This window comes from Notolepis coatsorum (genome assembly GCF_963971535.1).
Source record: "Notolepis coatsorum genome assembly, chromosome: 18".
In the NCBI taxonomy this organism is placed as follows: domain Eukaryota; kingdom Metazoa; phylum Chordata; class Actinopteri; order Aulopiformes; family Paralepididae; genus Notolepis; species Notolepis coatsorum.
Window position 1 is genome coordinate 87,760,290 of NC_140182.1, and position 23,371 is coordinate 87,783,660.

The following is a 23,371-nucleotide window of genomic DNA, read 5'->3' on the forward strand; positions in this document are numbered from 1 at the left end:
AGTTGTTTTAGTAAAGATCTCTATGTGAACACGGTAATGAGAATGTGGATCCCATGTGCTCACACACATGCCACCATGTGAAACCTTCTTTTGTACACTCTAAAATAAATGATACAGTCTGGAGCCCTGCTATTCAATGATGGAAATGGCATGATGCTTTTTCTGGGAACCCTCATGTTATGTGTCATACTTATCAGTAGTGGTTTACCTACTAGTCATGTCAAGCAGGTCTATTACCATTATAACCATATACAGTATATAGAGGGGAATTATGGCATTCCTTATGGACCACCGTGTAATTTACAAGTAAACAAATGTGAGACAGGACTACATATGTAGTACTAACTACTACACCATATAGTAGAACCCAATTACTTCACAATTAAACAATTTTGTTGTTGCAGGTGGATTTAGGTTGACCTGTGAAACTGGTACAAATGTTTGCTCTCTTGGGCAGAGGAGGCTGTGACACTCCTACGCAGAGCTGTATCTACACCTGTACTTCACAGCCTCCGAAGCGCCTTTTAACAAATCGGGTCATCTGTGACCAGATTAGTTTGAAAGAAAATGTGGCCATAATGTTGAATTGGGTGTGTATCCAGAGAAAATATGAACCTCGTCTGAACATTTATGAGTTATGTAGAGATGTAGTTATCAGAAAAGTAAATTGACAATAGTGCTATGTCTTTTCTGTAAGAAAATCATACTTTTATGGCTGCATTCGTTGTAACTTTAACTTTTTTCAACACATTGTCGGTTCTTATTTATAAAAGATATAAAAAAAATATGGGGGGGACAATAATATCATTATTTATTCAATGTTAAGCGAAAATAATATGAGTAAAGGTAGTTCACTTCCTGTTTGGGCACAGATGTGGAACGTCGTCCAACTCTCTGCGTAGGAGTACGTGAGCTCTGCGTAGGAGTGTGGTAGCTAAATGCACGGTGATGGGTCCAGACTGAAGTGTACGCGCATTGGTCGAACATGTGAGCCAATGCAGCACCGGCAACCGCCATTTTAAAAGCCCGTTAGCCGTGTAAACAACAGCTCTTATGTTCGCCTTAACATGGAACAAAACGCCTTCAAAATTGAACAAAACTCATTCAAAATTGAACAAAATGCCTTCAAAATTGAACCAAACGCGGACAAATGGGCCGACAGTGAAGTGCCGGCTTTATTGCGCCTATACGCGACGGAGGAAATGCAACGCGATTTCGACTCGTCAAAGCGAAATATCTTCGCTAACATTTCCTCTCAGCTCGAATCATCCTTAGGCATCTACCACACGGCGAAGCAATGTCGAGAGAAGATCAAGAAGCTGAAACAGGATTACAAGAAGATAAAAGACCACAACAATCAAAGCGGATCTGATCGAAAAACAAGCAAGTGGTATGGCATACTGGACGATATCCTGGGCCACAAACCAGCGTATGCTGCTGGTGGTAGTCCGGGCACACATAAGGACTCGCCAGTCGGGCTCTTCGAGGCCATGAGCGACGAGGTGCCGATGTACTGTCTCCCCCCGGTAGGGAGCGTGTCCCCCGGCGGCACCGGTAGCTGCAGCTCACCGGAGGACTGCTCTGCAGACGGTTAGTTAGCTCAGTCTTAGTTTGTATATACATGGCAACGTTATATTCGAAAGGAATACTCGAGCACACTGGTATTCTTGCTACTTCCCTACAGTTTCTACGTTTTGATTGATTGATTGAAAAGTTTAACAGATTGCAGAATGGGTACAGTACAGCTCAATACATACAATTGTTAAGGGGATGCAGACCAGAGAAAGACTTTCGTCTTGTTTACATCAGGGTCCCCCATTTTCAATTCATCATATGACACACACGACGACATACAGATAGACCAGTGGTTCTCAAACTTTTTACACCAAGTACCACCTGAGAACGTAGCTGGCTCTCCAAGTACCACCATATGACCGGTGTTAAAATACAGTCTATTCAGCTATGCACAGTTCACGCAGGAGACAAATGTATTCCTAATACCATTATTTATTTATTAACTTTTGTCAGACACAGCCACAATGTACAAAGGGATAGCACTAGAACTAGCAAACGCTTCCACACAACTCATACAATGCAAGGGGCATTGAGAACATAATAACTAACATTCTCACATAGCAAGTGAGAAAATTAAGAACAACTGTATTTAAGCAAATGTACTTAATTCTCTCTCTATCGCTCTCTCTCTCTCTCTCTCTCTCTCTCTCTCTCTCTCTCTCTCTCTCTCTCTCTCTCTCTCTCTCTCTCTCTCTCTCTCTCTCTCTCTCTCTCTCTCTCTCTCACACAGCAAGCAATTGTCCGTCATTCTCACACACACACACACACAATTATTTTCATCATTCTGGTGCAGGAATTTTTGAAATTGTACCCTTTAAATGCCAGTGTTTGTGATGGGCATCACAAATTATTGTAAAAAAGAAAAAACACATATTCAATACATTTTTGAATGTTTACCCTTTAAATGCCAGTTTGTGTGATGGCATCACAAATTATTGTTAAAAAAACACAAAGGTAAAATATTTTCAATATCAAATGCAAAGTACATTTTTAGCAGCAACACAGATTTTGATGGATTTTTTGTAATGTCAGATTTAACACCAACTCTTTTCAGAAAAGTGGGAGTACTTTTTTTATCTGACATTACAAAAAAATCAAAAAATAAATGGTTATGATCAGGGCTGAAGTTGAATTAAAGATTGATGACTGTTTAGACTGCATTACTCTCTGTCACAGTGATCTCCTGGTTGTTCCCCACCTAGGTTATCTAACTATCGCGCCGCCGCAACCAGAAACACTGGCCTGGCCTGCTTCTACGTTCAGTGGCCCGTTTTTTTTTTTTTTTTTTTTTTTTTTTGCTTTTTTGGAAATGTTTTCAAGTACCACCAGCAGTACCACCAAGTACCACTAGTGGTACGCGTACCACAGTTTGAGAACCACTGAGATAGACAGTACTGCTACATCTATACATTTATGACATACCAGATTTGCAAATACAGTACTGTTTGTGATACAAAAAGTGTCCAGAAAAAGAGTGTATATACATTTGACATAGAAACTGTACATTGGAGGAGGTTGGGTAGGTGGGGTGGGGTTGGGTGGGTGGGGCTGTACATTGAAGGTGGGGGGGCGGGTGGGGTCAAATGTACGTCAAATGTACTCTCTTTTTCTGGTCTGCATCCCCTTAACAATTGTGTGTATTGAGCTGTACTGTATTGTACCCATTCTGCAATCTGAATACAATTTTCAATCAATCGATCCCTAATATAACCCGAAGAAGGTCTGTTGACCGAAACGTTGGTTTGAAGTATTCAACAGTTCTGTTGACAGTCACCTGGGGAGCAACAATAATAGGTTCATGACGACAAGGTCCTTCTTTAGCCTTTAATCAGCGTGGTTTATTTCACATTCTATATGCACCATGAGACCCTCTCTGGTAGATGAGGAAGAGATCGAGGGGGAGGGAACAACCCCTTTTATACCCTCTTACCTGACGTCAGCTACAATAGCTACATCTCCTTGCGCCTATAGCGCCCTCTTGTGGAAACAGTTAAGCAGTTACACATACTATCATATTAACACAAACTCAACAGTTCAATAGTGTTTTATTTGTCAGTCCCAGGCAGCCTACATTACAGTGAGATGCTTGGTTCTGTATGAGCCCCCCTGGTATTGGCTTTACATTTTTTTTTTTTTTACTGTATATGAAGCACAAACGCATACAATAATATACAAACTAAAGTACAAATGCAAGCATTTTAAAATGCAAGAATGAGGTAGGGATATGTCGTGTAAATATTTTTGTAATAAATACATACACAAATGGTGTAGTGTTGAAAGTGAATGTAATTTGCTACTCTGAGAACCTGGAGAAAATGGTGTGCAAACTGAGGGAATCAATTGAATGTAACGTTATATATAACTTTATATAAATATAAATTGTCCGGGAAATTTGCCCCGTAATGTGGGCCAACCTCACAAATTGCAACAACTAATTTCGTGTCCTCAAAGTAATTCTAAAAGAATCGAAGTTGCATGCAACACACCCAATTTGATATTTTATTCCACTAACATTCGTTGGCTAGATTACTATCACGCGCACGTAATTTGCCTTTGTCGAAACAAAAACTGCTCGACAACCACCTGTCACTTGACTGGTGCCAATGAAAAAGCCTGCGAGCTGCCTTTCTGTCAATACGTTGCCTATGGTTGACGGTGAATATGACCATTATGTTAGACAACAAGGCTAGCTAGCTATCCACCCATCTCATTGTCCCCAAATCAATAAGATCTTCACGAACAAATATGCAAATTAGCCATGTGCTATTTTGTTTTTTGGCTGTACCGGAAATTAGTAAGAAGAGAGCTATCAGTGCAGTAATGCTTATGCTTGTTGATATGTTAAGAGGAAAAAACAACATGGGTGGGTGAAAGACTGGCTACTCACGAGTTAATCGTTAGGAAAAAAAATCAGTCATTAGTTTGACATCATTACCTGGTACGTTATGGGCGTTTTGATTGGCTGTTGCATGACATTTGGGAATTGTAAGAAGGGAAAGCCTAAATATGATCCTACCAAAAATGCCATAATGCCTACATTGTTGTGCATGCAAAATTTGACCGTGCAGTATTTTTTTTTTGGAAAAACGCATACAGTATATCAGTGATGAGAATTTATCATGAATATTATTTAGGCTATTATATTGATTCTCATAATAAGAAACGGAGAGGAATAACTCCTGTGGATAAATGGGGCTATCGTGGACAGGGTGAGCAGTTTCAAGTACCTGGGAGTCCACATCACAGAGGACCTGACATGGTCAACACAACACACATAGATCCTGTGGTGAAAAAGGCGGATGATTTTTATCATGCACATCTTATGTCTTGTAGTACCTGTTAAAAAATTTAATATTTTTTTTTTTTTTATGTCTATTATTGCACAATCGATGCAGGTATGACCACCCGCATTTGCCCTGGTATGTATGTGACATAAACCTCTTGATTCTTGATATACAGATGATCATTTTTCTGTGAAGTGCTCCCTTATTGTAAAGACGTGAAATTACTTTGTTGGCTTGGATCATGATCAAAGTGTATGATGGCCATTCTTGTGCTTAATTATGTCTCATAAGCTGGTTCATACCATTTGTTATAATTTGTAGATTTGATGCAAAATGTAACTATTTTTAACCACTTGAGAATTGATAAAACATGATGCCAACCATGCCATATTAAGACCATACATACATTACCATACATTATCGGAATGCCCTAGGTCTATAGTTTCTAGTTGTATATTTTCACGAGGCTGTGATTGTCATTTTATACAATGAAGTCAAGCATAGAAAATAGTCTCACTACAATGAAATGGCTACTATGGGGACTAACATCATCACACATGGCAGGGCTGTACAGTGTAACATGTGCTACGAAATAATCTGTGCGATTTATTTACTGCAGTACTAGCACCTGTTAAAATCATCACTTGAGGGTCACTTTTGCTGAAAATGTGTGCGTGTGATTGACTCCTGATAATTTAAACAAAGCACTTCAGCTAACTTAATCCAAATGTTCATCTCTTTTTTTAGAGACCATGCCAGAGTCCTCTTTTTTAGAGACCTCCCCTATGGCCAACAGTGCCCCCAGTCGACCTACGGACGGCAGTACCCTCGGTCACCCTACGGCCTACATTAACATTTCCCCCAGTCGCCATAGCTCTCCTCCACCTACTAGACCAGGTAATGGAATCGCATTCCTGTCAAAGTGCATACAACCTGTATAATTTCATAATCACTTAAGTTATGTTTGATTTATGATAACTTTAGTCATAATACAAATAATCACTTCAGTCACAACAGTACTACTGATTTCATACAATTACAAAAATAGGTGATGTGATAAAAATGACCCCCCCCCCCCCTTTTTTTTTGCTAGGAAAAAGAAAAAGAGGTGACTCTGATATCCTGTGTCTCTTAAAAGAGATGCGGGAGTTGGAGGAGGAAGACCGCAGGCAAAGCCACGCTCAGCTACAAGGTCTTGTTGAAATGCTGAAGGAGCAGACGGAGAGAGAGGCTGAAGAACGTGACCAGCTGCGGGCAGAGGCTGCGGAGGCAAGGCGTCAGCAGGCTGCTTTCCAGGAAGGGCTTTTGCCCATCTTGAACACGCTCGTGGCGGGTGCGCAAGGCCCAAGTCGCCCTACGTCCTGCGGTACCCCCAGCCGACCTACGGCCTGCAGTAACGATACCCCCAGTCGGCCCAGTTCTCCTCCACCTGCTAGACCAGGTAATGGAAACACATTCCTGTCCAACTGCATGTACACCTGTGTAATTTCATAATCAAATAAAATGTATTTGTAAGGCCCGACAACACACGCTAAATGTCCCCATGGGCCGGACCCGTCTTCTTTAAACAAGTCAAGAAGAAACATCACAATAAATCAAGAACAAAACAAAAACACCATAAAGGTAAGGGAAAAACTCACTAAAACCTAGCAATAGGAAAAAATGCACCACAGGCAATGTGGAGGAGAGAAACCTTAGAAGGGCTGTTCAAGGGGGGATCTCCCTTCTTAGATGTCGGTGATAGTAGTGTTGCAATAAAACAGGCGAACAGTTGGTAAGCATGCACTCATATGTGTAATGAAACACAGATAAGTGCATGCAATAGCAACTGAACATTTTGAAATATTTTAAAATAGAGCTGATGGCGGATCTATATGAGGCATGGGGGCGGCGCAGAGAGGGTCACATCCTCCCGGTCATCATCACGGGACGTCCACTACTCCGGTCATCACCACGAGACAGCCACTCTCAGGGAGACGGGACAGGCGTTAGACAGTTCGCGTGATTGTGATGGGCGGGCATAGCAATAGATACATGTGGTAAGCATATATGTGAATAGAATAGATATATGTAGTAATATAAGTTATGTGTTTGATTTTATGACCACTTTAGTCATAATAATAACAACGACTAGAAGGGCACTCGGAGAGATGCCTACAACCGTGCAAGCGGGCGAAACCCTTCTCATCTGGTTAACATCAGCTATGAAAATGTGTTTATTAGGACAGCGGTTCCCAAACTTTTTTGGCCGTGCACCCCCTGTCACCTCCCGACCTAGCTGACGCACCCCCCAATGGGTTTCTGTTAGAAAAAATTGTTGCTGGTCTCCGTGCACAGATTTTATTTTTTATTTTATCTCTTCCCACGGCGACTATGGATAGGGAATTTCCTTATTTAATTAAAATGTTCACGACAACATGGATGCATGTACTCTGCCAGTATGTTTAATATCCATAATACTAAAGGTTTGACTAAGATTTGTATGACATTTTATTGTAAAAAAAAAAAAAATTACCACCATTAGCCTTTTCATGTCACGCACCACCTAGAGGGTGCTCGCGCACCACAGTTTGGGAACCACTGATTAGGATATGACTGTTTCGTTCCTACCATGGCGCAGACTCCTCGCTATAATTGACCTCAACTGTGGAACTGCTGTCTTCCAGCTGTGCTCATTGCTCTCTCACCACTCACTAAACCACTGGAATGTCACAACGGTTTATGAACCACAACGGTGCACTTGATCCACATCCAATTCTACTTCTACAGTCGTGAAGTATTTGTATTTCACTTGTAAAGGTAGTATAAAAAAGATTCTACCGGTTTGGAAACTGTGCCTTCTTCTGCCCCTAACGTGCGTTCTAATGTCCATCTGATTTGACCGGCATATAGCAAACATTCTAAATACTTCACCTTTAACCACAGCGTTGTCTAAGTCTAAGCTACCTAACTCAATCTTGTTGTAATGAAGATTGGTTGGGACAAAAATGTGTGCATAGATCACTAGATTTCTCAACTTTCGATAATGCAGGCATTTCCTGAGTAAAGCTAACGTTAATACTTATACCATGGTCTGGGTGAATGCTCTTTTCTGATTGGCCGGCAGGTGTATGTTAAAACTGCTTAATGCACATGTAGTTCGGCTCAAGTTTAATCATCATTCTTAATCCATCCGCTACTCAACCTGTAACCATAGCGACATTAAAGGGCACAGCTGTCGAAGCGTACTCGTTATCAACTGCGGTATGCACAGCTGACTATCAACTTGATAAACTAACGATCAGGAAGGAAACACGGCAACAACGAGAGTAAAACTTTCACCAAAAATATGCGAATGATTTTATTTTATATTGTTGGCAAATGACCATGGTATAAGCGGATGGAAATTAATTAAAATAAAATACTTGTTATTTTACTGATTTGAAAGATATTCTGGAATTCTGTTCCTTGGCATGCCGTCGGCCTATGTGCGATGTTTCATCCACGTCGGATCAGAATTGTAGAAAAGCAAGTGTGGTAAGAAACGCCAGACTTTTTCATTTAATTTCATAAGTTAGCTCAAACTCCAGTAATTATACGTTAAATGCAGTAGTGTGTAGATATGTTAAAGATGGTCCATAAACTGCCAGATATCCTCATCTGGAAAAAATGGGAAAAGGAGTATCTTCTGGTTGTTTTCCGGGATCAGCCAGGGAAAGGGATGAAGTAGCTTTGGAGTACTTTGGAGCTCTATAGATTAAAACTACATATTTTTTTTTGCCAGGAAAGAGAAAAAGAGGTGACTCTGATATCCTGTGTCTTGTAAGAGAGATGCGGGAGTTGGAGGAGGAAGACCGCAGGCAAAGCCGCGCTCAGCTGCAAGGTCTTGTTGAAATGCTGAAGGAGCAGACGGAGAGAGAGGCTGAAGAACGTGACCAGTTGCGGGCAGAGGCTGCGGAGGCAAGGCGTCAGCAGGCTGCTTTCCAGGAGGGGCTTCTGACCATCTTGAACAGACTTGTGGCAGGAACGCAAGGCCCAAGTCACCCTGAAGTGGACTGACTCACTCAAGTCTTTTGTTGTTTTACACTTACTCTGTTGCTCAAACTTTGTCCGGTTTTGCACATGTACATAGTAACATTCAAAATAAAGGTTTGTATGGAGATATGTATTGATGTTATTTATGTACTCGTGCTACTGGTGAAGTCATGGAAGAAGACTAAGCACACAATGAGGCTGGATGTTTTTTTTTTATTTATTATCTATTAAGACAAATATTTTTAACCAGGATTGTGAAAGAAAAAAAGTGATTGATTAGTTAAAGGGATAGTTTGCTTTAAAATAGTTTCAGCAGTCTTGCCTCTATCTAAAGTCATCTACTAGTGAGCTAGCAACCACTGCTGTCCCTGTTGTTCGCTGTCAACACCACCATTCCTCCCAGGTGCCAGGCTCCTCATTCACTTCCATACATTTTGGGGACTTAAGTATAAAAACAACTGCTGTGCAGATTTCAATAGAACTGACCATTCTGAGTCAAAGGTACATGTTGGTTTTGTCATTTGATGTTGTTTACAGATGTATTACCTAGGGATGTCCGATATTATCGGCCTACCGATATTATCGACCGGTATTGGCATTAAAATGTGATATGGGAAATGATCGTTATCAGGTTAAATATATATATATATTTTTAAATGTATTTAACCTTTATTTACCCAGGCAAGCAAGTAAGAACACATTCTGATTTTTTTATTGTCAAAAGTATGCAATATGTAATGTTAATAATTACCTGAAATTATTCCGTTTTTTTGTGGGGGGGAAACCCTGCATATATCGGTATCAGTTGATATCGGTATCGGAAATTAAGAGTTGGACAATATTGGTATCTGTAAAAAAGCCAATATCGAACATCCATACTTTATTAATCCCCTTGAGTATCTCGCAACTCACACAGTATACAGACATTGACAGTTCTCATTCAGTTATTACATGTTATGTCTGTATCATGAATTAAAAATAAGCACATGATAAAATTCAATTAAATCATATCCATCAATATTAATAGGAGCGTGATTAGATAAAAGCAGGTGTATAAAACAGTGTATAAAAACAGGTGTGTGGGTCAGAGGTCAAGGTCCCCCGCACTATATTACGCTGTTGTACAGTCTGATGGCTGATACACTGTGCAGTCAAACGTATACAACAAATTGGCCAAATCTGCTTTAATTTTTCAAAGGTAATGCATCTGTAATAGGGCTGGGCAATCGCAATCTCGATTCACAAGACTTATGCAATCTCATTTAGAAATTATGATGATTTTGTTTATTATTATTTTTTATATATATTTTTTTACTTTACTTTTTTAAATGACGATTCTGACTTGAGTTATTTTGTATGTTACAAGAGACTTAAGTTTAAGTCAAGCACTTTCATATGTTATGTTTGAGAGTGCAATAAATTATTTTATTGAAAAAATAAGAATCGTGAGAGAATTGTGATCTCAATTCTTTTTTTGTATTTTATTTTTTTATTATTTTTTAAACAAACATATAAACAAACATGACAACACACGATAAGATATACAAGCATTAATTGTCAGGGCACATCCAATGAGATCACCTTTTAGTTAGTTGTCTTATATAAGATATACCCATAATACCTGTTATCTAAAAAAAAAACCTACACACATATGCTCAGCTCGAACCCCCCCCTCCCGGACCCCACCTTGAGAAGTACCTCCACTATCCCTCGCACCTAACCAGACACTACCATTATAAGCTAGCTTTTATTCTCTCCACCACTTCTAACCACATTGACATTTTGGATTCATTGAGACCCAGAATTCTTGCTGTAGATATTTCATGGTAAATTACATCGAGATATGTAAGAAACCAAACTTTACGGCACATTTTTTCCGGTTGAAACCAGCGTGATGCGATCAGCTTTTTGGCTACTGTGATACCCGATAAAACCAATCTCTTTAGCTGTGGATTCACTGCAAACTCAAAAACATCATTCAATAATAACACCCCTCGGTATTATTAGTGATCTCAATTCTTAGAGAGAAAAATCGTTCACATTTGAGCAAGAATCGCCCAGCCCTAATCTGTAAACACAACATCAAATGCCAAAACCAACATGTACCTTTGACTCAGAATTGTTTGTTCTATTGAAATTTGCACAGCAGTTGTTTTTATATTTGATAAGTCCAAAAAATGAATGGAAGTGAATGAGGAGTCTTGACACCTGGTGGTAATGGTGGTGTTCATTACTGTAAATGTGTGAGTTTTAGCCAGCTGACTAATTCGCAACTGTAATCCTTTTGGCAAGATGTTATAAAACCATAAATGTGTTGACAGCAGAGTTCCGCGATCTGATTGGCCACTGACGTTTCTGTTTCTCTCTGCGCCAATCGCATTACGCCTATTTCTGCCTCTAACAGCCTGCTAGCTAGCTAACGCCTAGTTCTATCACTGGTTAAGCTTGGCGACTCTTTAGAAGTTGGTTAAGGTTAGAGTTTGGAATCAGAGCTGGTGGTCTATCGCCCTGCTCTAAGACCAACTCTAACCTTAACCAACTTCGAAAGAGTCGCCAAGCTTAACCAGTGATAGAACTAGGTGTCACGCGATTGACGCTGAGAGAAACGTCAGTGGCCAATCAGATCGCGGAAAAATGCAAGTGCGTTGGTAAAAGACTACACGCGGCCGGGACAGCAGTAAGCAGCACTTTAGAGGTAAGACTGCTGTTCTACTAGAGTGAATTATCTTTCCAGTACAATAATTCAGTCAGAAGAAGCTTATTGTGGAATGTTAATTATTTATTCAGCTTCAGTGGTATAATTGTTGATATATTATTGCACCCTCTGAGCACAGGCAACTCAAGTATGTTGAGGGGTTGTGGCCCTCAGTTCGTTGGAAGGAGATTTCAAGCCAGTATCTTAATACATGAAGCTTTCAAATGTAAACTATTTCACAAGACTACCATCATCAGTTGTTATGGAAGATTTAACATTTTGTTAACTTGTACTAGCAGGTGATAAATTGTTAGTTGCTGTGGATGTTTTTGAACCACTAAAATTGCCCACTTGTTGTGGGCTAGCAAGCTGATTGATGGGTCAATCGGGGTAACCCAAGTATGATGGGTCAATCGGGGTAACCCAAGTAGGTTATGCAATCACTTCAAGAAGGAGATTGGATATGTGAAATTGTTTGATTCTATTGATATCTGAGAAGAGAGATCAAAGGGCATCAACATACCTTGTGTACAAAAAAAATTATGAAAGCAGAACAATGTGGCAAAAACAGCAACGTTGCAATATTACATAATGTCCCTAATAATTTCCTAAAACATTTAAAAACCCTAATACCTACAGATTTGGTTTACAGCGATGTGCGTTTCCGACATCTGCTGGCCGCAAGCGGTACTGTCTGTTTTCAATACATTTCCCATGAGTCAATTTGCGCCATTGCCTCCATGTGCTTTCTTTTTTAAATGCAGACTTTTTACTGAGCGACTTCTTGGTGGTGGAGGTGGCTGCATATTTGTTTAACCATTGTTGCTTAAAAAAACACCCCACGTTCTGTGCGGCAAGAAACGTCTTCTTGTTTGTTCAAGGCATACATCTGGTATCGCAAGAAGGCTGACTATGCGTGTCTCACTACTAGACCACTTGAGGCTAGAGCAGCGAAGGCGAGTGCCTTGTTGAAGCATGATTTTTATCGATTTGTTTTATACACACTCCAGAACTTGATTAATTACTTGTAAATATGACACATTGTCACTTTAAACAATGAAATAGCCTCACAGTGTTGGCATCAATCATGGTGAATGAAAGAAGAATAACTACCACCACCATGCTTTCAAATTCTGGTGCCGAGGTCAGAGATAAAAAAAAACAAAAACAAGAAAGCAGCTTGAACTGAACTCGCAGGTCTTTCTCCCAGAGGAACACGACGCATTTAATGTTCTCACAGAGATGTGTGTGATGCTTTGTGTCGTGGCGGGTTAGTCGTCATCCACAGGGTTAAGATAATGCATCAAGGCTGCACGTACTCCCGCTCCTTCGGTCTCGGCACCCGGTGGCAGTGGCACATCTGGCTGGGGAAAGGGGATAGGCACGTCCCACTCCTCTCTGTACTCCTCGCCGCGGCTCTCGCAGAGGTTATGAAGTACACAGCAGGTGAGCACCATGGACGTGACTCTTTCCAGACTGCAGTCGTTGCGCTTCTGCAGACATCTCCACCTTCCCTTCAGCCGGCTGAATGCATCTTCAACCACAGCCCTCGCCTCGCTGGTTTTGTGGTTGAACACCTCTTGCTGTTGTGTAAGGTGGCCATTGTCTGGAAAAGGCTTCATGAGCCAGCTTGTTGGTGGATAGGCTTCATCTCCAAGGATATAGTGGCCAACGTCTTCTCCACCAACGTCCTTGTGTTGCTGAGACAACAGCTTTCCTCTCTCTGCCAATTCCCACAACGCAGACAGATGCAGAACTCTGGCGTCGTGCAAGCTGCCGGGTTGCCCGGCATAAACGTTCCAAAACATACCTCTCCCGTCGACGACTGCCTGCAACGTGATGGAATACCATCCCTTACTATTGAAATATTTGGTGCGGTATTCCCGGGGAGCCAAAATAGGGATGTGTGTGACATCAATAGCCCCGACACATTGTGGTAACCCCCATTTTTGCTCAAAGTTAAGAGCCAATTCTTTCAGCTTCTCCACGTTTGGCATCTGGATGATTTCAGGGAACAGGATTTCCTCAACAGAGGAGCAGAACTCTTTCACACAGTAACAGGCAGTTGAAATTCCAACTCCAAAGAGGCGTGCAACACTCCTGTACTCTGCGTTAGTAGCAAGTTTCCACAATGCGACTGCAACTCTTTTCTGGAGTGGCACAGAGAGACGATAATTGGTGTCCATTTTCTCCAGCTCAGGCTTCAGACGGCGACAGATGTACTGAAAGGTTTCTTTGGACATTCTGAAATTCTGTATCCACTGGTTGTTGGTAAAACTCGGAACCACAGTTTTCCACCAGTCATCGCCTTTCTTCTGGACCCAAACGGATGGTGAACAGCTTTGTGCAGTGATCCGCAGCAACATCTGAAACACACAGTATGTTTTTGTATTTGCATTTCCCTATGCAAGTCGAGTTTGCTCATTATTTGCTGAAACTTGTGACATCACACATCAAGCACAACTACTTGATTAATAAACGTTCTATAAACCGTTAAGCTCCATCTGTTACTTCCGCTATCATCTTCTTCTGACGAATTTCCATCAAATGCACTAACGGTCATCTAATAGATGCCTTGCACGGAATGGTAGTGCAGCTCTCTTTCTTCCAGTAAAGCTGCATGTAACCATTGATAACCACTTTAACCATTGATAACCAGCCCAATTTCACGATATTACTGTTCTTCTGTGACTTGTTTACTAGATCCAGCAATAAGACATATCAACACGTATAACCCGTTGTCTCTTCCATTGCCATGTGCAAAACAATGGTTAACGTTAAAGTTATTTACCCGTCTCCGTTGTCTGCAGTGTTGTGTTCTTCTTTCAGTCTCGATGATATGAAGTACCGTCAATTGTCGCATGAGTTTTCGCCTCTTAGCTCTCCTTCGTGCTCTTTCAACTGCATAGTCCAAGTTCGCACGTCTCCTTTCCAACTCTGTTATTATCATGAAACCCACAACCCACAAACACACAGCTCCGATCACCGCGTCCTCCATTTTTGTTGTTGTTGTTATTGTTGTATGTCGCGTGGAAGTGACGTTGATAAACCGCCGAATATTTTTTTCTAGACGCTGAAGCATTATTTTGGTGGTGTGTTACCCATATATATATATGGTGCTACCAGTTTATTTACACTGAATCACAGAGTATGAGGTTGATGAAACAGTACTGTATGTCATGTAGGTCATAAATGTCTTGATGAATTGAAAATGGGGGAGGTCACATCTAGAGACCTCAAAACTTACTCTAGAGAGGCCTTTAACCTAGAACTGGGGAGCTTGGACTGGTCAGATGAGCTCAGTGGTACACAGGTTGAAGAAACATGGCTTGGATTCAAAACCAAATTCACAGCAATACTCAACAACATGGCACCGATAAGAACCACCAGGGTTAAAAATCGCGCTGAGGCATGGATGCACACTGAAATACTGGCCGCTATGAAAACCAGAGACAAAAAATGCTCTGAACTTCATAAAAGTCAGACAAAGCTTTCCAAAAGCTCAAACAGTGAACTCCAAGCCCACGTGGTTGAACTAAAAATCCAAAGAAACAGACTAAGAAATGACGTAAACACCATGATCAGAACCGCAAAAAGAAATTTCATCAACGACAAAACTGAGGAAAACAAAAACAAACCCCGCGAACTTTGGAAATTACTCAATAATCAACTAGGCTGCAGTAAAAAACTTAAAACCAGATTCTCAAACATAAACATAAAGACGGACAACACGCTCATCACAGACAAGCTGGATGTAGCCAATTACTTAAACATCTTCACAAACATAGCCACAACACTGGTAAACAAACTACCCTCCCACTCAGGGCATTATGGGGTAGAACACATAGTAGCATACTACAAAAACCTAGGGGTCCACAAAGACGACTTCAAACTTGAAATGGTAACAACCGATGAGGTACTCAAAAAATTGAGCGCCCTCCAACCTAACAAGGCCACTGGCCATGACAACATCCCCTCCAAATTCCTCAGAGACGCAGCAGCCGCCATCACCCCAGTCATCACACACATAATAAACCTCTCTATAAAACAGGGGCACGTCCCCAAGGACTTCAAAATTGCGAGAGTGACCCCTCTACACAAAAAGGGCAGCAAATTAGACCCAGGCAACTACCGCCCTGTTTCTATTCTTACCTCCATCTCGAAAGTCATGGAGAAAATAGTCTACGAACAGGTCGAAAAGTACCTGGCGGAAAAAAACCTAATCTACGAATTCCAATCTGGCTTCAGAACGTCCCACTCCACTGACACATGCCTCCTCTATTTGAACGACCACATCAAACAAGAGGTGGACGCTGGCAAATACTGCGGCATGGTCATGCTGGACCTACAAAAGGCCTTCGACACTGTCAATCACTCCATTCTAATGGACAAGCTAAAAGCAATTGGTTTTGATAGCCTATCAGTGAGCTGGATGCAATCCTACCTGGAGGGGAGAGAACAGATGGTAGAGGTAAACGGTACTCTATCCCCCCCCCTCACAGTGAGCTGTGGTGTTCCACAAGGAAGCATACTAGGACCGCTACTCTTCCTAATTTATGCAAATGACATGTCGTCAGCCTGTGACTGCAACTTGTTCCTGTTTGCGGACGACTCAGCCCTGCTGGTCTCTGACAAGAACAAATTGCAGGTTGAAAAAACCCTCAGCACGGAACTAGGCAAAATCTGCATATGGCTCGCTGATAACAAACTATCATTACACATGGGCAAAACAGAGTCCATTCTCTTCGGTTCAAATAACAAACTCAGCAAGACCGACGGCTTCTCAGTTACAGTGGGTGACAATATTGTCACAAGGAAAGACGAAATTACCTACCTGGGTTCCATCCTAGAGGCAAATCTTTCCTGTGACAAAATGGCATCCAATGTAATAAAAAAAGTCAACCAACGAACTAGATTCTTGTACCGGATCTCCTCTCTGGTAAACAAGAATACCCTGAGGACTCTGGCAGGAGCACTCATTCAAGGGTACTATGACTATGCGTGCACCTCATGGTACCAAAGCACCTCAAAGGCGCTTAAAACAAAATTACAAACATCACAAAACAAACTGGTCAGACTACTACTTGACCTGAACCCCAGAACCCACCTCACCCCTGCCCACTTTGCCAACCTAGGATGGCTTAGAGTAGACGACAGAGTACAGCAACTTGCAATGGGCCTGGTCTACAAGATACACTATACGACCGGGGTGCCCATGTACATGTCAAAATACTTCCCAAAGGTCAGTGAATACCACAACCACTACACCAGAGGAAGCTCAACAAATCATGTTAAACCCAGATTCGGCTCAAACAAGGGACTAAACACGTTTCGCAATTATGCCACAACAATGTGGAACGCCCTACCCAAAGCTGTAAAGGAATGTGAATCCCTGCCCACATTCAAAACCGCCCTTAAAGAGCACCTACGGGAGGCTGCAATTCGAAACTGGCCACCGTAAATGCCCAAAACCCCCACCACCTCCTAATAGACAGTCTCCTCCCCACCGCATGTATATATTCCCTCCCCGCCGTATGTATATTCCCCTCCCACCCACCCACCCCCTCCTAATGTACAGTCCCCTCCCCATCATATGTATATACTCTGTCAGGATCTAGGGGTAACAGTACTGTATATTTGAATACCGCCTATGTCACAAATGTATCAGTACTAAATACCTATATGTCCCTATGCCATAAATGTCATGTATGTTATGTATGTCATAAATGTCTATATGAATTGAAAATGGGGGACCCTGATGGAAACAAGACAAACGTCTTTCTCAGGTCTGCATCCCCTTAACAATTGTATGTATTGAGCCGTACTGTATTGTACCCATTCTGCAATCTGTTAAATAAAGTTTTCATTCATTCATTCATTCATGTAAACAAGACGAAACTGCATGCCCTTAACAATTGTTTCTATTGAGCCGTACTGTATTGTACCCATTCGGCAATTGAAGTTATCAATCAATCAATCAATCAATCAATCAATCAATCAATCAATCAATCAATCAATCAGTGAAGATAATATAGGCATTAAGAGCAGGACCTTCAGTGGAAAATGGGAGGAATGAATGGACATGTGGATTCTAAGGTGTTTTATTTCAAAGCATAAAAAACAACCATCATGAATTAAAAATAAAACATAACATTGTAAAATATAATGTATTGAGGTTATTTAAGTAGTTTCAACATTCAGTCCACAATACAAAAATACATATTACTAAGTATTTCAGACATGAAGTAGACTGCAACATTTCATCTATGACACCAAAAGACACAAAATACAAAGTATTTCAGTCTCATGCCTATGGCAAACATTTCCAGCAGCTCCCAAGAAAAGATTGTATTTAGATTTTTTTTACAGTATATACAATCAGTAGGGAACAATTACAATTTCTTGGACTTGTGAAAAAGGTTGGTCTGGGGCCCTACTTTATTCCTGTCACTTTAAAACCGACGGGACGGCTTCTCAGTTACAGTGGGTGACAATATTGTCACAAGGAAAGATGAAATTACATACCTATAGGTTCCATCCTAGAGGCAAATCTTTCCTGTGACAAAATGGCATCCAAGGTAATAAAAAAAGTCAACCAACGAACTAGATTCTTGTACCGGATCTCCTCTCTGGTAAACAAGAATACCCTGAAGACTCTGGCAGGAGCACTCATTCAAGGGTGAATGAATGAATGAATGAATGAATGAAAACTTTATTTAACAGATTGCAGAATGGGTACAATACAGTACGGCTCAATACATACAATTGTTAAGGGGATGCAGACCTGAGAAAGATCCTGACAGAGTATATACATATGATGGGGAGGGGACTGTACATTAGGAGGGGGTGGGTGGGTGGGAGGGAAATATACATACGGCGGGGAGGGAATATATACATGCGGTGGGGAGGAGACTGTCTATTAGGAGGTGGTGGGGGTTTTGGGCATTTACGGTGGCCAGTTTCAAATTGCAGCCTCCCGTAGGTGCTCTTTAAGAGCGGTTTTGAATGTGGGCAGGGATTCACATTCCTTTACAGCTTTGGGTAGGGCGTTCCACATTGTTGTGGCATAATTGCAAAACGTGTTTAGTCCCTTGTTTGAGCCGAATCTGGGTTTAACATGATTTGTTGAGCTTCCTCTGGTGTAGTGGTTGTGGTATTCACTGACCTTTGGGAAGTATTTTGACATGTACATGGGCACCCCGGTCGTATAGTGTATCTTGAAGACCAGGCATGGGTACTACAACTATGCTTGCACCTCATGGTACCAAAGCACCTCAAAGGCACTAAATACAAGATTCCAAACATCACAAAACAAACTGGTCAGACTACTGCTTGACCTTACTCCTAGAACCCACCTCACCCCTGCCCACTTTGACTACCTAGGATGGCTGAGTATAGATGACATGACAGAGTACAGCAACTTGCAATGGGCCTGGTCTACAAGATACACTATACGACTAAGGTACCCATGTACATGTCAAAATACTTCCCAAAGGTCAGTGAATACCACGACCACAACACCAGAGGAAGCTCAAGAAATCATGTTAAACCCAGATTCTGCTCAAACAAGGGACTAAACACGTTTCGCAATTATGCCACAACAATGTGGAACACCCTATACCAAAGCTGTAAAGGAATGTGAATCCCTACCCACATTCAAAACCGCTCTTAAAGAGCACCTACGGGAGGCTGCAATTCGAAACTGGCCACCGTAAATGTCCAAACCCCCCCACCCCCTCCTAATTGACAGTCCCCTCCCCACCGTATGTATATATTCTCTCCCCACCGAATGTATATTTCTCTCCCACCCACCCCCTCCTAATGTACAGTCTCCTCCCCACCGTATGTATATATTCTCTCCCCACTGTATTTCTCTACCACCCACCCACCCACCCCCTCCTAATGTACAGTCTCATCCCCATCATATGTACTCTCTGTCAGGATCTATGGGTAACAGTACTGTATATTTGCATATCATATGTCACAAATGTAACAGTACCATATATGTTGTGTATGTCATAAATGTCACTATGAATTGAAAATGGGGGGCCCTGATGTAAACAAGACAAACGTCTTTCTCTGGTCTGCATCCCCTTAACAATTGTGTGTATTGAGCCGTACTGTATTGTACCCATTCTGCAATCTGTTAAATAAAATGTTCATTCATTCATTCATTCACAGAGAGAATTGAGACAGCAAATACAATTGAAGAAACTATACAAGTCCATATGTTGGACCCTTCAACTCATACAGAACGCCGCGGCCCGCTTGATCTCCAATCTACCAAAGTCAGCCCACGTCAGCCCACTTCCCAGAGAGCTGCACTGGCTTACTATTGCCGCAGGAATCCGCTTCAGGTTCTTGACCTGCATACCGTGCAGTGAGGGGAACAGCTCCCTCCTACCTCCGGTCAACTGTCTCTAACGACACCCGCAAGACGCCTGTTCTCTGCATCTTCTATGGCCGCCTGACCCACTCCTATTCGGGCTCCTGGGGGGTCATCGAAGCGAAGCAGGCCGCAGGCTGACTGGAAGCTACTACAAACTACAGATAGGCACATGGTTTTTAACACCCACAGAACTTTATATTAAACCAACACGAACACCTCAGAAATACTAAAAGAAAGAAACTGAAATATATTCATCTGTATTAGTTGAATGGGGAATGTATAGGAATGACATTGAGATGAATTTGTGTTTTTGTCCTGGAAGCAGCACCAGAGAGTGGAATGGATGACAAGAACAACTGAAGCCACGTTTACAGCTGAGCTTCTGGAACCAGTTAGAGAAAATATATTTAAATGTTAACACTTTTGTAACAATGTACATACTGGTTTGTAACTGGTTTTTCTATTCAAACTCAAGTGAGTCCACATTTAGCATTTCTGAAAATTGCATCATAATGTTTTTCATCATGTGTATTTCGACATAGTGCAATTCTGAACTTCTCATGACCAACATGATGATTATGTGGTGTTTAGAAAGCTCTTTACAACTCACATGATGCACAGAGGTGAATAAAGTACTGCTTTGCTAATTGCTACATCTATAGTGTTTCCGTGGATTATTTAATATTTTCTTTTGTTAACTTTTGATATATTATTGAGTTGCATTATTATTATGTCTTCTACTATTACCATGTACCTGTACCCCCCCCCCCCCCCCATGATGCCTGAATTTCCCCAAGGGGATCAATAAAGGAATATCTTATTTTATAGCATCAGCATGGTTCAATTTCTGTATAGTTTACATCAATACAAAATCAGTTTTTAGATCAAATATGACTGGTATTCCTATAGAATAGGCTAATATTATAAAATGTTGTAGACTTGAGCGTGTAACCTGGGCCTAATTAGGTTTTATTAATATATAATCATCTATTAATTGTTCCACCTATCATTGTGAGCCTGGTTAAACAATTACACTTTTCAGAGTATAATAATTTAGCTACATCATGTAGTCGATGTAGGCAAGGAGCCGGAGCCGGAGGTCACGTCCAGTTTGCGTTTGCCACAGCCTGCCATTCATCCAGCCTGGCGCTGTGGGGCGTGTGACGGGGAGGAAAACCAATGCCCTATCAGCCTGGCTGTGAGTGATGCCAAACAGGAGCTCTTCCCCTCTCTGCCTATTGTTGTCCGCGTTGTGTGTTTTTCTATCTGACACGTCTCTTTCCCGTCAGCGGATCCCATTGCAGGTGCCCGAGTGTATGAACGGGATTGATAATCTACATCACCCAGGACAGGCTACAGCGGGAGCGCAGGCGCTCAGAAATGTCTGGAACTGCTCCGACCAGATCTGCGACCCCGCAGAAGATGAAAAAGGACGAATCTTTCCTCGGTAAATTTGGAGGAACCTTGGTGCGGAAAAAGAAGTCGAAAGAAGGTAATTTGCTGTGGAAGGTTTTCCCGGGGGCAACAGATTATCAGCGTTATCATCATTTCACTGTTTAGGTAACTGTCCATGGTGCTGCTATACGTTGTGCTTTCAACGTCTCTCCTTTTGACAATGACCGCAATATTGGTTCGGACTAGCTGAGAAACAAGTCGCAAGATATTCCAACTCAGAGACGGCTACAACAGTTGTCTTTATTATAAAAGCTAGATGTAGGCCTATGAGTTGGCATAAAGAACGCGTTTTAGCCTACTCCGTATATGCACTCAGTATTGTGATATGCACTATTTAGAGGGTCGACTTAACGTGGGGATAAATGAAAGGGGAGAGAAAGCCTCTGAGAGAGTAGCCAGTAGGCAGGCATTCCACATGATGTAGGCAATAAACACAAATAGATGGGTGACCGGTATGAAGAATGCAAGGTTAAGATAAGGTCTAAGAGGAACAGGGCAGCATACTGTCCTCACCTCCCTTTCATTTCTAAAGACACTACAGGCTTAGTGCCGTCACCGTGCTTGCATTGCCCTTTTCACTTTTTATTTACCAAGTTATTTTCAAACCATTGTGCCAGTCCCACGTAGGCTACCTCCCATGGCCTCTGTAAATGGACAGCTGCAAGGTTTGACGCCTGTGTGTTGTGTGTGTGTTGTGTGTGTGCTCCGAGCCATGTGTTTGTCATGCTCCATAAAAGGAGCTTCTACACGAGGAAGGAGACATGTTAATTGCTTCTGAGCCCCAGTAAATTCCATTCATCAACACTCAGCACTTCTTGTGTGTGTAAAGAATATCTATAGGACCAGGGCCACTCAGGACAGCAGATATGTCCACAAGGCCGACATGTTGCAGGCTCCCGTATACCCTCACTAGTATTGAGTGCCCCTGTGTGGTGGAAGTGCATCATAGCTTGTTGATGCTTAAAAGACTGGGTGACGATCTTAAATCTGTGCTACTATCATAACTATGATATTGGCATATATCATGATAAGATATATAACATTTAATCATGCTACTGTGTCAAGATTGCACATCTGAGGGCATCATATGTCGCCTGGCTGTGTTATTATGGGTGTGGTGTGCTGGTAGCAGTAGGTATTGAAGATCACACCCATGCAACAAGCTGCTACTAGCAGAGTTCTTCTCTTTTATTCAAGGCAGAATTCAGATTGTTCACTTTTCTCCATCCAGAAAGAGCCTCCGTGTTGATTTGTCAGGCAGCAATGCCACCCCTTGGAACTAGACCTGTGTGCATCATTTCCATTCAAAAAGAGCAGAAATTACCTGCATTATTACTGTAACCTGTAAAGGGAGATAAAATGCTGTTTTCACACAGTGTGGTGTAGTACTCTAACACTGAAAGGCACAGCTAGCTAAAGTCTGCTGAACATATCATTCATTTTTCAAAATGATAATTTTTCTTGCTGTTGCAGTCTGTAGCTGTTCTGTTCCTACTGATAAACTGAAAGGAAGTGTGTGTGTGTGTGTGTGTGTGTGTGTGTGTGTGTGTGTGTGTGTGTGTGTGTGTGTGTGTGTGTGTGTGTGAGAATAAGGCACACATCTCTTGATTGGCAGTAGACAATGTAGCTATAATAGTACTCAAAGTGAAAGTCATTGCCTTATAAGTATTACAAGGAAGAGTCTTTTGTCACATCGTCTGGCAGCTCTTATATATAGTGCTGAAGAATATCTGACGGCACATTAGTGTTCCAGTATACAGTTCTCACAAGGATGGAGTCTGACGGTAGTAAGTTGTACTTTTTGTTGTCACTATTTTGTGAATTACTGTGAGCGGATAAAGGAGAGGTTTCAGTTCATAATTACACGTGATCATTTATCATATGTGGAGTGGAGACCAGGGTACTTAATCATTTTGTAATTAATAATTGTAATTATGCTTCACAACTAATGATACATTT

General features: G+C 41.6%; 3 protein-coding genes across 4 annotated transcripts in view; 2 read left to right on the plus strand and 1 right to left on the minus strand.

Annotated features, from left to right (window-relative positions):
- Positions 1-1,033: 1,033 nt before the first annotated feature.
- On the plus strand, positions 1,034-8,998 carry LOC311245076 (uncharacterized protein). The gene is made up of 4 exons (XM_084334845.1): positions 1,034-1,590; positions 5,607-5,756; positions 5,953-6,300; positions 8,623-8,998. The coding sequence occupies exons 1-4, from the start codon at positions 1,068-1,070 to the stop codon at positions 8,895-8,897; spliced, it is 1,296 nt and encodes a 431-aa protein (XP_084190971.1). The 5' UTR covers positions 1,034-1,067; the 3' UTR covers positions 8,898-8,998.
- Positions 8,999-12,090: 3,092 nt separating this feature from the next.
- On the minus strand, positions 12,091-14,551 carry LOC311245191 (uncharacterized protein). The gene is made up of 2 exons (XM_084335002.1): positions 14,360-14,551; positions 12,091-13,934 (listed from the first exon to the last, which is right to left on the minus strand). Exons 1-2 carry the CDS (start codon positions 14,516-14,518, stop codon positions 12,840-12,842), a joined length of 1,254 nt encoding a protein of 417 aa, XP_084191128.1. The 5' UTR covers positions 14,519-14,551; the 3' UTR covers positions 12,091-12,839.
- A 6,484-nt stretch (positions 14,552-21,035) lies between these two features.
- The window catches only part of LOC311244997 (beta-parvin-like), a 35,332-nt gene continuing 32,996 nt past the window's right edge, over positions 21,036-23,371 (plus strand). The window contains exons 1-2 of one of the 2 annotated variants that reach the window (XM_084334736.1): positions 21,036-21,155; positions 21,247-21,449. In XM_084334736.1, coding sequence (XP_084190862.1) covers positions 21,338-21,449 — 112 coding nt within the window. In that variant the 5' untranslated portion in view covers positions 21,036-21,155; positions 21,247-21,337. Of the gene's footprint in view, positions 21,450-23,371 lie in introns of both variants that reach the window. The other variant, XM_084334735.1, reaches the window with a different exon arrangement.